Source organism: Balaenoptera acutorostrata, chromosome 20 (assembly GCF_949987535.1).
Source record: "Balaenoptera acutorostrata chromosome 20, mBalAcu1.1, whole genome shotgun sequence".
NCBI lineage: Eukaryota > Metazoa > Chordata > Mammalia > Artiodactyla > Balaenopteridae > Balaenoptera > Balaenoptera acutorostrata.
In genome coordinates this window covers 44089723-44105295 of record NC_080083.1, presented here as the reverse complement: position 1 = coordinate 44105295, position 15573 = coordinate 44089723, and the positions used below count along the sequence as shown (strand labels likewise).

General features: G+C 56.1%; 1 protein-coding gene across 1 annotated transcript; it reads left to right on the top strand.

Annotated features, from left to right (window-relative positions):
- The first annotated feature begins 1678 nt into the window (after positions 1 to 1678).
- RAPGEFL1 (Rap guanine nucleotide exchange factor like 1) lies at positions 1679 to 15306 on the top strand. Its single transcript, XM_057535265.1, has 15 exons — positions 1679 to 2571; positions 5403 to 5478; positions 6404 to 6545; positions 6770 to 6867; positions 8940 to 9052; positions 9301 to 9468; positions 10214 to 10311; positions 10409 to 10531; positions 11080 to 11258; positions 11334 to 11424; positions 12021 to 12071; positions 12415 to 12502; positions 12696 to 12760; positions 13144 to 13198; positions 13452 to 15306. The coding sequence occupies exons 1-15, from the start codon at positions 2052 to 2054 to the stop codon at positions 13574 to 13576; spliced, it is 1992 nt and encodes a 663-aa protein (XP_057391248.1). The 5' UTR covers positions 1679 to 2051; the 3' UTR covers positions 13577 to 15306.
- Positions 15307 to 15573: the final 267 nt, after the last annotated feature.

The window sequence follows — 15573 nt, the reverse complement described above, 5'->3', positions numbered from 1 at the left end:
CAATATTTTTGAAAAGTTCCCTGGATTACAGTGTGCAATTGGGGTGAGAACCACTGCTGTTCTAGGAGGACCATAACTCGATGCTGGTTTTCCTCTCTGATTCAAGGTCTTGAACTTAGTCTATGCCTGACATCCTTGAGTAGTTGGAGGGTGCTGAGGTCTTGTTTCCCCACATTCCAGTTTCCAGAAGTCTCTTTGACCCTTTTATTTGCAGCCCCTACACCCTCCACACTGCCCAATTCTTCCCCCTTCCTAGCCGACAATCCCAAATCCTGCCCAGAGAGGACGTTACCAAGGCAACCAGTTTAATCTGGTAACTGTGGCATGTGCTGGGAGTGGAGCCCTCCCCTCTCCTTACTTGGTTCATAAAATGCCTGGGGAGCTCCAAGCCACTCCAGCCAGTTTCCCCTCTTAACCCCAGGGATATTAGGGTATCCAATAAAGTGGGTCCAGGAAACTGATACTTTGATCTTTATTCTAGCTTCTTAGCCAAAATTGTGCTCTCTCCTTTTTTATTACTGTTCCTTATTGCAAATCCACAAACAGATGGGTGTGCAAAGCTTTATTTCTGTAAACACATGCTCTTGTACACATAGGACCAGATAAGCACACACAGTAACACATGTGTAATACACACCCTATTCAGTTCTACCACCACTCCCAGCCTTTAGCATTCCTGTCCCTGCCTGGTCTGTGCACAGTAAACAGAGGTGGGGCACTGTCCAAGGAGCCTCGACCCATCTGTTGCCTGGTGCCACTCTCCCACCTTGTTACCTTAACCTTGATGTGCTTACACTGTGCGTGTCTCTATACACCCCTCCTCCTGGGACAGTGTACCCTTAGGGACAGAATGCTCTGGGCATAGGATCAGGAATAAGGATTATTTGGAGTGCAAATTCGGTACCACTTTCCCCACTCCACGGTTATGTCACCTCTGGAGGGGATCTCTATGCCTGATGGTGTTGGTTGGCAATTCTAGAGCTTGTCACCCATCTCCAGGGCTCTGCTTCCTCCTGCTGCCAGTAGGCTCAGGTGCCCTTGTGCCCCTGGTCTCCTCTTCCACCTGCCTACCGTCTCTTCTCTTCACCCTAATTAGACCTGCCACAACCTGCTGCTCCCTGCCTGGCTCCTACCTGCCTGCCAGTACCTGCCTCTCACAGGCCAGGCCCTCACCACCTATGGTGCCCTACCAGAAAGGTCAGATGGGTACCGCCCCCAGTTCCAATGCCAACCCACCCGAGGCCTTCCCATCCCTTCTTACAGAAGCAAGATAAAGACCACATATTCCAGTCAGTATGGGAACAGAGCACACAGTCGAGATCGAGAGTGATGGACACCCAATCAGCAATTTTCGTAGGCCTCACCTGAATACAGGTAGGTGAGTCAAGGTTCATCCCGGTTCTTTGCAATGATACCAAGAGTCCTCGTAAGCCTCGAGCCAGGAAGCCCCTCTCCACTGGTAAATTACTCCCTCACCCTTGTCCTTAATGTCTGCGTCTGCTCTGAACCCAATGCCGGTCAACCCTTACTGTTTCCCTCGCGGTCAGCCCCAAGTTGAAGCCTGGCGCGGCCCAGGGGGCGGGTCCATTTAGGGTAGGGGAGGGGACTGGGCGGGGACTGGAGGAGGGGGCGCGGTCTCAGTTCTGCCACCTTCCTCCGGGCCGGGAGCGCAGCCGCCGCCACCGCCGCCGCCGCCGCGTCCTCTCAGCCTTGCGCTCCGCCCGCTGCCTCTGCCGCCGCAGCCCGGCCCAGGAGCGCAGAGCCTTGGGCACCGGCCCCGCAGCCTAACCACCCTTCGGGCCGCGTGCGCTGCAGCCGGCATGGGGGGCCACTAAGAGCGGGCACTCCTTCCCTCTGGTACCTCCCCCGGTCCCTGGCCACTGGACTCCGGCCAGCGAACCTCGGGCACCTCTGGCCCCCAGTCCGGCGCCTGGCACGGCCCTCTGCTCTGACCCTCCGGCTCTGAGCACCGTGTCCCCACCCCCCCCCCCCGCCCGTGCCTGGGACACCTGGGTCCCCCGGCGGCCCCGAGCAGAGGGGCGGGGGGGGGCATGAAGCCGCTGGAGAAATTTCTGAAGAAGCAGACGTCGCAGCTGGCGGGGCGAACGGTGGCGGGAGGTCCCGGCGGGGGTCCGGGGAGCTGCGGCGGGCCTGGAGGGGGTGGGGGACCTGGCGGGGGCGGCGGTCTAGCCGGGGGACCGCGGCCGCTGCAGCGGCGTCAGAGCGTGTCTCGCCTGCTGCTCCCAGCTTTCCTCCGGGAGCCCCTCGCCGAGCCGGGTCTGGAGCCGCCCCCAGAGGAGGACGGAGGAGAGCCGGCGGGGGTCGCGGAGGATCTCGGCAGCGGGGGGCCCTGTTGGCTGCAGCTGGAGGAGGTGCCGGGTCCCGGGCCTCTCGGGGGAGGGGGGCCCCTGCGCTCCCCTTCCTCATACTCCTCAGACGAGCTGTCCCCGGGCGAGCCTCTGACTTCCCCACCCTGGGCCCCACTGGGCGCCCCCGAGCGGCCGGAGCATCTTCTGAACCGGGTTCTGGAGCGGCTGGCCGGAGGGGCCACCAGGGACAGCGCCGCCTCAGGTAAGGGGTGGCTGGCTCATCTATCCCGGAGTAGGGGGTTGCCACCTGGTTCCTCTTCCTTTGCCCTTGGACGGTGGGTGGGGGTTGCCCTATGCCGAGCCTCAGCGTGGGTGGGGGGGTGTTGAGTGGTCAGCTGGGGGCCTATGGGAGGAACAGACCTTTCTGCAGCAGAGAAGTGGCAGTGCCACCTTCCTCCCTGTAGCGGCCTCACCCACGGCTGCAGAAGAAGCTGAGCCCCTTTCTCTCCTTAAGCCACCCTTCCTCTCACCTGGACATTTCATCTAGACCCTCATGGGTCCCTGATGCTGACTACCTCCTTCTGTGGCCCAAAATTAGGGCCTGACACACTAAGATGGAAGCTGCCCAGACCAGTCAGTGCAGCCCCCTAGAGGTGGCCAAGCCCCAAAAGACCTTCCAGGAGTCCCCGATTCCGTTTAGAAGCCCCAGAGCAGAGGGCTGGCCCACTCAGTGGGGCAGTGCCAGACAGGCACACGGCCCAAGCTGCCTTTTGGGCTCTGGCAAAGGGATGCATTGTCCTTAGCAGCTTGGGGGGAGGGAGGTATTCTAGTTGGGGGCTGACTCAGAAGATATTTGTTGGGGGAGAGGCAGCTAGGCAGACATCAGGGCCCTGCAGCATCCCGGGGGGTCTGAACCTCTCCGACTCCCACCCTTCCGGTGGCAGGCCTCAGCACATGGCCTCTTTAAAAAATAACCACACCCTGAGAAGCTTATTCCCTGAATGATGATGCTATTTTGCCACTCCCCACCAGCACCCCTACTAAGGGGATTTTGAGGAAACTGAGGCCTCAGATTGCTGGTTAGTGGCTGAGGTAGAAGACCGGAGCGTCTTTAGGGCTAGCTCTGGGCATTTCACTAAGCCCAGCAGGGTCTGAGGATTGGGAGCCCTGGTTGAGGGCCTAAAGATGGGGTTTCATGCTTTGCTCCCAGACCTTTGCAGGGAGTCCTAATCCAGATGTGTGGAATGGGGCTCCACTCCCCTAGATTTTTCTCAGCACCCAGGTACTCTCCTTGGCTCAGGTTGTAGTTGCCCTGGGGAGCTGACACCTTTTGGATTTAATTAGAAAAATATCAGACACACACAGCTCTCTTAACCATAACTTCCCGCCTACACCACACACCCTATGTCTCTATGACACATTCCCTGGGGAGGCTGTACATTGGACCAGAGCCTGCCTTGGAAGAGACAGACGCCAAACTGTAGCCCCCATAGCAGCATCTCCCCCACTCTGCCCCCACGTTCCTCTTCCTTTGCTCTGTTTAGCTCTCCTGTGAGATAAAGTGTAGAGGAAAGATTTGGGGCATCCCTATTCCTCATCCCCATCCCTGGAGCTGAGGGTCAGGGCTGGGGGGCTCAGACTCACTTTAAAAACTGGGCAGAGAGGAAAAGGGAAAAACTGTCTTTCCCCTTCCGCAGGGGCCTGGTGCCACAGACGCTGCTCAGTCTCCCCTGGGGAAGGACTCTTGAGCTGATTGTCACCGTATTATCTGGACTGGCAGGCTGGATCCCCAGAGTAACTGCTTTGGGGAACCCCAAACCAGTCCCAGAGTGAATGAGAATCAGCTTAACCTGCCACTCTGATATTCTCCAATATAACCAACGTTCTTAAGCCATCTCGGTTCCCTCCCAGGGCGTGTGGGAGGAGGGGACTTAGAGAAGGTACCCGAAACTAGCCAAAGGCTCTCAAACGTCTAAGCAGCCCCACCTGCCCACTGTACTCTGACGCTCTGCTCGCCTCAGGCGTGGTGAGAAAAGAACACAGACTCAGGAGTCTGGGTTCTTACTCCAGCTCCAGGCAAGTCCCTCCCAGCTCTGGGCCTCAGTTTCTCATTTGTGAAAATGAAGTAGTTGAAGTAGAGGATCTTGTGTTGATTCTCCTGCTCCACCTTCATGGCTGGAATTGGAGGCCAGGGGGTGGTGACCCGGGGGCCATCAGAAGCCTTGGTTTTGCCCTGGGGCAGTACCTGGGGACCTGGCCCTAACCTGTCCTGGTGAGGACACCTGGGGCCCTCCCTGAACCCTGCCTGTCTGTGTGTGCCAGGCTGCCCTGCCCCACCCCAGGGCTGGCTGCAAGTCAGGGCGACCTTGTACCTGGCTGACTGGCTGAGCCAGGCCTAGATGGGGGTGTGGAGGGGGAAAGGGTGGTGTGAGGAACCACTCCCCTCCACCCTTCCATCATTAACTCTTCCATCCCTGGGCATCCGGAGGACACAGGCTTTCTATTTCAAGGCTTTGGGATCAAAGAGATGGCAGTCGCTCCCTCTCCCTTTGAATGGGGCTGGTTCTCACCTGCCTAGTTGGAACTCAAATCTGTTAGGTAGGGAGTGAGGAGGGGCGGAGGGACACACACACACACACACACACACACACACACACACGCACGCACGCACACACACACACACACACACACACACGCTGACCCTAACCTCTGTGCTTAAAAGTTCTCTTTGTCTAGAGACACTTCTGGGGGCTACCTCTTCCTCTTTTTTCCAGGCAGATCTCAAGCTTGGTGTATTAACTGACCAGCTTCCCACACACACTGGAGAGAAGTGGGCGTGGCCATGCAAGCGCGCCCCCTCCTTCTCTCCAGCCGCCTTGGCAGCTGCCAACCCCACCCCCGCAGCGGCTGCCCAGAACCTTCACATGTGTGTGTGTGCGCGCGTGTGTGTGCAGAGCGTGACTGGGCAGGTGGGTGGGGCTCCAGCCTGGCTAAAGAGAATTTGCCCTCAGAGGCAAGAGAGGGGGTGGTGAGTGTCAAACTGGGCCCTGGAAGTGCCCTCCCGACATCAGTGGTGGCAATTGCTCTCTACAGATATCCTGCTGGATGACATCGTCCTCACCCATTCTCTCTTCCTTCCCACGGAGAAGTTTCTGCAGGAGCTACACCAGTAATATCCTTTTGTGGAGCTTGCAAAAGGGGAGGTCAGGAGGGAGCCACCCCGCCTCACCCCACATGTGATGTGAGGGTCTAAGCTCTTCCCTAGGAAACACACCTGGGTTTCAATTCCAGGTTTTTCACTCACCAGCTGTGTGACCTTGGGCAGCTCACCTAACCTCCTGGGGCCTCAGTTTCCTCTTCTGTAAAATGGGGGTAAATAGCACCTGCCCTGCCTCTCTATGGGGCTGCTGTGGAGACCATTCTGACAGCAGATGTGGGAGTGCTCTGGAGACTGCAGAGCCCTGTATGGATGTAAGGTGTTATTACTCTATTAAGAGTGCCTCTCTCCCCACTGAATTATTGCTCCAAACATCTGGTTGCCCAGTGAGTTATTACAGGGTCTGATGTAAACATCAGGTCATGGCCGTGCTTTAGTAGGGTCTACTAGAGACAAGCCACTGGCTGGGCTATTCATAGGGCCTCTCACCAAGTTATTCTAGGACCTAATTGTCAATGTCAGGCCAGTGAGTAGAATATCATAGGCTCTCTTAGAAACACCAGGCCTTACACTGAAGTATGGTCAGGCTTGTGGTTAGCACTATTGGCCTTTATCAGCCTGCTGTAAGCTCCAGGCTGTGGGCTGATCAGGGGTCGGGTGGGTCCAGGCAGAGTAGCTTCTAGTGAGTTTTCTCAGGTGAAATTCAAACAGGCAGGAGCAGGAGCTGGATGTGGTCAAGTGGGTGCCATCCCTACCTACTCTGGCAAAAACCTGGGCTGGGGCATGAGGTGGTCTTGCTTCCAAGGGCCCTTGGAGCCCCTTTCTCCATGGCCCCAAGCCTAGAGAATTTTTAGGGGTAGCCTAGCCTCCCATTGCCTCCCATACCCCTTCCCAGTGTCCTCAGGTCTGCCTGCCCAGGGCTTTTTCTTAACTTAGGGGTCAGCTTTGTTTGGGCAGGAGGCATGGAGGGCCCCGAGGGGCTTGGCCGGAAGCAGGCCTGTCTAGCCATGCTCCTTCATTTCTTGGACACCTACCAGGGGCTGCTGCAGGAGGAAGAGGGGGCTGGCCGCATCATCAAGGTGGGCCTGGGATGAGAAGGTGGGTGAGCAGGCTGTGTGCTCTGGAAGGGGGCCCCTTTGAAGGAACCATGCTTCTCAAGCTGGGTACCTGGAAGGAAATGATGCCAGTGAGCCTTAGCATGTACGGTTCTTCTGTGCTCGAAGGCATGGAGACCCTGCCCTGCCCTTGCAGAGAGTGATGCTTGAGGCCCCTGCCCTCACCTTCTCTCTCCTCATCTCTGCAGGATCTGTACCTGCTGATTATGAAGGATGAGTCCCTTTACCAGGACCTCCGAGAGGACACACTGAGGCTGCACCAGCTTGTGGAAACAGTGGAGCTAAAGTGAGGGGAATAGGCCGGGGGAGGGGACAGGAAAGAAGTCCCCCTTGTTCCTCTAGTACAAGGCTGGGTGCCTCTAGTCTTTGGGCTCAAGATGCTTTTATTTCATTCCCTTTCTCTTACTGGAGAGTAGCACAAAGCACTGTCTCCAGTCATTTTTGGGGTCCATTCTCCCATCCATTTATTTGTCAATCCAATGGTGTACTGATAAATATTGAACAGCCAGCACTTCAGGAAAAAGAGCCCTGGTTTATAGCTTTTGCTGATTCCCATGGTGTAAATTCTCTCACTGTGGTTGATTCCAAGCTACCAGTATGACATCACTGAATGTGAAGTTGGGAAGAGATGTGCAGTAGCAGGCCATTAGGTACTATCTTCACCATATAAATCCAACAGATGTAACTAACCTGAAGAGCATAGATAAGAGTAAAAGGTAGTGAAACAATTAGGAAACTACTTTTTTGGTAATAATTTGGCTGTAAGTTTATAAAACATATATATATATATATATACATATATACACACATATATATGTTTATATATAATTATATATTTTATATATATGTAAGTTTACATATATATGTATAATTAATTTTTGAATGGCTATGTTTAAAACCAGTTGGCAAAACTCCCCAAAATTTAACAATCTGCTCTCATGAACCAATGTGAGCTGGCTTCAGGACACTACTGCATCCATCCCTCCATCTTTTCAGCCCTTTCAGTTTCTCTCTGCTCCATCCCACCATCGTAACCCTCATTTAGGCGTCATTATCTCTCACCTGGATTATCGCCACAGCCTCCCATCCAGGGCTTCACCTTATGGTTTTGTGTCTTTCTTATGCTGACCCCAGAGAGATCTTTCAAACTTGACAACATTGTGCTTCTGTTCCAAAAATATCCACGGCCCACCATTGCCTACAAGATGAAGTTGCAACATCCTAGACCCTCTTTCTGCCTTCTGGTCATCCTTCCCATCTCATCTCCCACATCCCCCTTCACCCGTGACACTCCCTATACACCCCACCATTCCATGAACACCTTTGTGTTCCCAGCTTCCTGCTGTCACTTATGTGGTTCACCCCAGCGTGCCCTCCTCCCATCCCCTTCTCTTCCTGTTGTCCTTCAAGGTTCAGGTCAAATGCCATCCTCTCAGTGAAGGCATCTTTTAGCAGTAGCTGTCCCTCCCCTATACCAACATAACTCTTCTCGTACCTTTATTATATCACCTAACACCTCCTGCCTCACGTTAGATGTAGCTGTATGCCCGTCTGTCTCCCTCCCAGACTGTGAAGTTCTTTTTTTTTTTTAATTTATTTTATTTTTGGCTGCGTTGGGTCTTTGTTGCTGCGCGCGGGCTTTCTCTAGTTGCAGCGAGCGGGGGCTGCTCTTCCTTGTGGTGCGTGGGCCTCTCATTGCAGTGGCTTCTCTTGTTGCAGAGCATAGGCTCTAGGCATGCGGGCTTCAGTAGTTGTGGCACACGGGCTCAGTAGTTGTGGCTCATAGGCACTAGAGCTCAGCCTCAGTAGTTGTGAAGCACGGGCTTAGTTGCTCTGTGGCATGTGAGATCTTCCTGGACCAGGGTTTGAACCGTGTCCCCTGCACTGGCAGGCGGATTCTTAACCACTGCACCACCAGGGAAGTCCCCCAGACTGTGAAGTTCTTGTTGGCAAAATTCAGCAAACAGCTGATGACCTACACCTACCATGTGCCAGGCAGTGTGCTAGACCTGTAGGATGAAAATAAAATTCAGTCAGCTCTCAATCTTGTAAAAGAGATAAGACATGAACATAAACAAATATTAGCCCAGTGTACTACAGCTATTAAGACAAAATGGTGACCTCTCCTGGTGGGTGGGATGGATAGAGAAGAATTCACGGAAGAGGTGGCATTTGATTTGGGTCATTCAGACAGTTGTCCCATGCTGGCTATTGTCCTATCTTCTTACCCCCTTCACCACTCTCTGAACCTGATGCCGGGGCATCCTTGACCAGTTCTGATATCCCTGATTGATGTTGCCTGCCTTGCATGCAGTATGCCTGGCAGGGCTTCCTGATGCCCAGCTGTGTCCACACCAGGATCCCGGACGAGAGCCAGCTGCCCAGCAAGCAGGTGAAGCCACTCTTCCGCCACTTCCGTCGGATAGACTCCTGTCTGCAGACCCGCGTGGCCTTCCGGGGTTCCGATGAGAGTGAGTGTGGACCGTAGGAAGGGTAGGGCTTCCTTAGTGGCTCCGGGGGCCCTGAGGGGTCTCGGATCTCGGGCACCCTCTGTGGAGTCTCCTTGTGTCATAGCGCCAGTCCTTTTCACAGCATCTTTTTCAGAGGCCAACCAATTTCAGGTTGGGGTGGGGTGGGGAACAGAGGTGCCCAGGAGGGAACTGTGCTGATGCTGCCGTTCTGCCCACTGGTGACAAGCCACCTCCCGGTCTCTATCCAGTCTTCTGCCGGGTCTACATGCCTGACCACTCCTACGTGACCATACGCAGCCGCCTCTCAGCGTCTGTGCAGGACATTCTGGGCTCTGTGACGGAGAAATTGCAGTATTCAGAGGAGCCTGCGGGGCGTGAGGATTCCCTCATCCTGGTAGCTGTGGCCTCCTCAGGAGGTGAGGGTCAGAAAGAGCTGGGCTGGTGGCGGGGCGGGGCGGGAGGGGGAGCACAAGAAAAGAAACTCACAAGCCCAGTGCCTTGGGGCAGGAGTAAAGGCTGAATTCTAGGCCCTGGCTGCTACTCCAAGTGTGGTCCTGGGACCAGACACATGAGCATCACCTGGGAGCTTGCTAAAAATGCAGTATCTCAGGCCCCACTCCAGACCTGCAGAATCAGAATGTGCGTTTTAACAAGATCCCCGGGTGATTCCTATGCACATTAAAGTTGGGGAAGCAGTGGTCCAGGACACTTGGATGCTGCTCTGGGGGCCTGCCTCTTACTCACATTGGGATCTTGTCCTTTAACTTCCACGAGCATCTAACGATGCTACGTTTATGAGGCCAAAGACACAGGGTGGGCCTCCAATCCTGGTAGGAAGGCAAAAACCCTGCAATGTAGTCATAGCCTTATTTTCCTCTAATTCAGAAAAAAAAATTCCTGCTTTCCCAGTGTCACAGGGATGATAGACTAAGAGAAGAGCTATAAAGAAGGTTGGGAGCCAAAGGAGGTTGTAAATGCAAGAGAACTCATTTTTTGAAAAATGTCAGATAAATATGGCATAAACTGGTGATGGTATGAGTCCTGTTAGTCTAGAACATATCTGTGCGGGATGAGGAGTTTCTGGAGGGGACGGCGGTGGTGGCTGGGGTGTGTGAGGGTGCAGGGGCCGGGGCTGAGGCAGGGCAGCTCGTTCTCCTGCAGAGAAGGTCCTTCTCCAGCCGACCGAAGACTGTGTCTTCACCACGCTGGGCATCAACAGCCACCTGTTTGCCTGTACCCGAGACAGCTATGAGGCCCTGGTAAGAACTCCTTCACAAGCCTTGGCTGAGAGGGAAGGCTGAGAGGGACCGGGAGCAGAAATTGAGAAGCCCAGCCCATGTCCCTGCCTGCCACCAGGTGCCCCTCCCCGAGGAGATCCAGGTCTCCCCTGGAGACACAGAGATCCACCGAGGGGAGCCTGAGGACGTCGCCAACAACCTTACTGCCTTCCACTGGGAGCTGTTCCGCTGTGTGCACGAGGTGGGGATTGAGGCTGGAGCTGGGCTGGGGGTCTGGAGGGAGGCAGCGTCTGGGCTGAAAGTTCTGGTGAGGACGCTCCCTTGCAGCATGCCCTGGGGCAGTGTGCCGCCAGAACCTCTCTAAGCCTTTGTTCCCTTTATCTTAAAAAAAAAAAAAAAAAAAAAAAGCAAAGAGAGAGGAAACACCCCGCTCTACCCGCCCCCCTCCCGGGGTGGTTCAGGATCCACGTGCTGCTTACACAGAACCCGACCCACGGTTAGCATTTGTAAAATATTCACTATTAAAGAAAATAAGGCAAGGACAATAATGTCGATCAGATGGTTCAAGCGCCTGGCACCGGGTAAGTGTTCAGTAGATGGTAGAGCATTATTAATGTTGGTTGTCTTTTCTCCCCCCTCTCTGTTGCATCCTGTCCTGTCCCGGTTTTTTTCTATTTTCCACCCCCCCGCCCCCGCCCTCCTGCCTTACCCTGCTCACCGCCTTGCACTGCCCTCTTCCCACCCGCACTCCCCACGCCCTGGCGGCCCCTCCTGCCACCGCGGGTGCAGCTGGAGTTCGTGGACTACGTGTTCCACGGGGAGCGCGGCCGCCGGGAAACGGCCAACCTGGAGCTGCTGCTGCAGCGCTGCAGCGAGGTCACGCACTGGGTGGCCACCGAGGTGCTGCTCTGCGAGGCCCCGGGCAAGCGCGCTCAGCTGCTCAAGAAGTTCATCAAGATCGCGGCCATGTGAGTGCGGCGGCCGCGGAGCGGGGAGGCCACGGCCGCCCGCCCCCCCGCTGACCCCGCCTCCCGCCCCCGCAGCTGCAAGCAGAACCAGGACCTGCTGTCCTTCTTCGCTGTGGTCATGGGGCTGGACAACGCCGCGGTCAGCCGCCTGAGGCTCACCTGGGAGGTGATGAGACCTCTTCCCTTTCCTCTCCTCCCACCTGTGCTGGCCCACCTCGGGGGTCTTGGCCTCCACCCTCAGCCTTGACATCCCGGGCTCACCCCAAAGCGGCCTCCCGGGACCGCTGCTCGCCTCTAGGGAACTTTTGTGCCGATTGGAAGGAGGCGCCCTCTTCTGGCAAATACAGCCCCGGGGCACACAGCAGGGCTGAGGGACCCGGTCCCAGGGCAGATTAGCAGAGGCGGATACCCCGGGGGGTGGGGGTGGGGGTGGGGGTGGGGGTGGGGGTGGGGTGGGAGGGAGCAGTCCCGGCCAGGTCGCGGCCTTGGCTCTTGGATTTCAGACAGCACCCAGTGAGGCCTTGTACGTGGCACGTGCATCTGCAGAGGCCTCCATTTCCCCAGAATAGCTCATTCCTCTGGGCTGCTTCAAGCTCCCCAGACCTAGCCCAGGGCTGGTTTTACTTTACCGCCGGCCAGCTTCCCAGCCTCCTGGGAGACACTCAGGCCCTTTCCCCCTCTAACACCTGGGGATTAGTCAGGAGAGCCCATGAAACCCAAGGAGCTCCAGACTCTGACATCTCTTCTTCCTTCAAACTGCAGAAGCTGCCAGGGAAATTCAAGAACTTGTTCCGCAAATTTGAGAACCTGACAGTGAGTGGGTTTGGCTCTTTTATCTGCCCCTGGACTGGCACCCCAGAGAATTTCTGTGCCCATAAACCTTCTACCTCAAACTTCCCTTTCAAGGTTTTTAGTGCCTGGGTCCCCCCACCCCTACCCGCCCTTGCCCACCACGCTGGGAGGGAAGATGGGAGGATTGCTGCTTTGTTATCCCTGGAGGAGAGGGGAGAGCAGTTGAGCCCCAAGCAAGACACCCAAACACGCCCCTATCTGATTGGAGATATTTCTAGGGTAAGGGCTGAGGGAGGGAGTGGGGCATGACTTTGGGGTACACTGGGCCTGTCTGTCCCTTTATCCCTCTTCTATGGAATGCTAGGACCCCTGCAGGAACCACAAAAGCTACCGAGAAGTGATCTCCAAGATGAAACCCCCTGTGATTCCTTTCGTGCCTCTGATCCTCAAAGGTGAGAGTCACTTCCAAGCTACGTTCTTCTCTCCACACTCTCCATGCCCCATTCTGACCCTCCATCCCCTCTGAACTCAGCTCTGTGTGTGCCCACCTAGAGAGGAGCGCCCCCAGATTGAGTGCGGTCGGGGCGAGGGGAGGGGCCCTTTGGACCTCCTCTCTTACCCATTTGCTTCTCTCCCCATCCTTAGACCTGACTTTCCTGCACGAGGGGAGTAAGACCCTTGTAGATGGTTTGGTGAACATTGAGAAGCTGGTGAGTGGCACTGCCAACCTCAGTCCCATGAGTGGGGGAGGGCTGGCATCCTCGCCCTCTCCTGGCATCCCCCCTAAAGGCGACAGCCTTCCTCATGGCGCCCAGCTTGCCTGAAAGACTCCTGACTGTCTCCCTGGGGGTGTCACTGTGACAACCTGCCCACGGGTGGCAAAACTGACAGGCAGCTCGCGGTGGGGGGGCAACTCTGCCTCCCCCTCCCCTGGCACCCTATTGTACCCCTTCTTTGGTCCTTTAGAGACCCTCCAGAGCTGGGGACTGGAGGGAGTTAAACCAAGAGAGTTGGAGATTGGAGGAGGGAGAGCATTAGAAGGGGGAGCATCTTTCTGTGCCCTTTTCAGGACTCATTCCTTGTCATCTCCCAGCATTCAGTGGCCGAAAAAGTGAGGACTGTCCGCAAATACCGGAGCCGGCCCCTTTGTGAGTAACCCGAGGCGTTTTGAGAGCGTTGCAGGTAGAGCTTTGACTGAGTCGGGAGGGTTCCTGGGAGAAGTCCCCACTTGAATGTTTATTTCATTAAATGTGTCATTTCTCCATTCTCTCCTTGGCCTGCCCGGGGGCCCTCCTGCCCAACATCTGTCCCAATCCACACCCTTCTCCTCTGGCTGGTATGTGTGTAGGGGGGAGAAGGGTGGCCAGCACCCTGACCGCCTCCCTGTCCTCACACCCCCAGGCCTTGATATGGAGGCCTCTCCGCATCACCTGCAGACCAAGGCCTATGTGCGCCAGTTCCAGGTCATTGACAACCAGAACCTCCTTTTCGAGCTCTCCTACAAGCTGGAGGCCAATAGTCAGTGAGAACGGAGGCTCTGGCTGGCCCTTCACCAGGGTCCTCGGGCATCTGGCACTCAAGCACTTTGCACGACGTCCCAACCCACATCTGACCTCTGTCCCTGGGAGCAGGAAAGAGTTGGGTGGACTTAGCCCTGGACTCATAAGCCTGTTCATCCTGCTGAAGTCCTCTCCACCTTGCTCCTTCAAGCCCAAACCACACTCTGCTGGTGCCTGCCCTCCCAGGGAAAGGGGGCGGAGAGCTCCTTCCCCAGTCCCTCCCATAGAGGTCTGTTCCGGAGATGGAGTTCCCAGCCTCCTCTTCCCAAGCAGACAGGAAAGCTGCCCCCCTTCCCATCTCGCAGAGCGGAGTTACGGGAGGGATTGGTGTCCTTCCTGTCCACCACCTGCCAGGCTTCTCCATGGTCAGGGCTGGGACCCCTAGATGAACCCCCGAATATTATATTTACCTTGTGTCTGTGCGGGTGTACGTGTGCGTGTGTGTGCGGGTGTGTGCGCCCCCTTTGAAGGAGCAGGAGTGCATCTGGTAGTTGAGGGAGGGTGTTGTGTGTGCCGGGGAGGGGGTCCTTCTGTTTGGTGCTACCCTTGTCTACTCTGCCCCTGGGACAGTGTGGGGTGCTTTCCCCGCCCCACCGCTCCCTGCCTAGCTCCTCTGCTGCCCTGCATGTCCAGGCCGTTGGGTAAAGCTGCTCGGGAGGGCAAGGCGCAGCAGCAGACGGGAGGGTTACCCATCAGCCCTTAGGATTTACCCCCCTCAGGCCTCCCAAAGGTCCCTGGGTGGGCTCCCATGAGAGGGTAGAAGATGCTCAGGGAAACACCGGCCTAAGCTGCCTATTGGACCCTCCGTCTGCATTGCAGGGGGGTGAGGTGTGGCACTGTCAGGGTTGGGGTGCCTGCTGTCCATACTCCTGCTGTTAGGGTGTCTCACTGCTGAGCAGGGAGTTGTCACCTCCCTTCTGGCTCTTCTGTGGGATACCAACACATGGTCTCACCCTCCTCCCTGTCTTGACTCCCCCTTGGTCCTTCCCATCCGAGCTGGGGTGGGGTGGACCCCTGTACCTGGGGCAGGCAGCCCCCCAACGTGGGGAAGGAAACGACAGAGACTGGAAAGGCAAAACTGGGCTCTGGCGATGCCGTTATTACCTCTCTGCCTCCCCTCCGTCTCCCATCACGGGCCTCCAGGGCTGAGGGGTGCAGGGCTCCCGGCAGCTACGGTGTGAGGTCTCCTGGTGCAGCCTCACCCTCCTTTCTGGCACCACCTCTTTCCCTTCCGAAGAGGCAGCAGCCAAAGCAGCCAAAGCAGCTGCCGTTCCTATTCTGAGAGTGTATATATTTTTTACCAAAAGCTCGGGAATTGTAAATTTATTTTTTAAAACTCAAAGAGGGAAAGAGCCTTGTATCATATGTAAACAGTGTATCATAGGTTATGTTGTACAGTCCCTTTTATACAGCGGTCTGTCTTGCTCCTGCCCCCAAAAAATGTCTACAGCCTCCCCACCCCCAGCACATTCACAGGTGCTGTGTCCCACCCCCTCCATCCCTTACAGACAAGGACCTCTGTCTATCTACTCCTCCCTGCTCCTGCTGATGTGCCCTCCTCCCCCTGCAGCCGCGCTTCCTCCCGACCCCTCTCAGCAGCCTTGTCAGTCCAGCTCTCACCATCCTCCCCAAACCCTGGGGCCCACTGGTCCAGTCTCGGCTGCTGCCCGCCCCTAGCCTTGACGCCTGCCCTGCTGCCGCCCAGGGGCCTCCCGGACGCCTTCCTGTGCCCCACAGCTTTACCAGAGTGAAATGTGTGTACTGTACAGGCTCGGTTGTCATTGCAGAAACCTCCCGGTGGAGTAAAAGCTGATAAAAGTCTATGAATCAACCCGCCTGCTGTTCTCCATTCTGTTTCTTTGAGCCTGGGGAAGGAAAGGCCGAGGGAGGAGAGAGGGAACCACCTTTCGGGGCTCTGGGCCACCTCAACCAGGCTGTTCTGGAGTGACTTTGAAAATGTGGGT

Coding starts and splice junctions, on each gene's coding strand:
- RAPGEFL1 (XM_057535265.1), top strand. CDS start 2,052: ATGAAGCCGCTGGAGAAATTTCTGAAGAAGCAGACGTCGCAGCTGGCG. Junction 6,868..8,939: donor GTGGAAACAGTGGAGCTAAA/GTGAGGGGAATA, acceptor TGTCCACACCAG/GATCCCGGACGAGAGCCAGC. Junction 12,072..12,414: donor GCAAATTTGAGAACCTGACA/GTGAGTGGGTTT, acceptor ATGGAATGCTAG/GACCCCTGCAGGAACCACAA.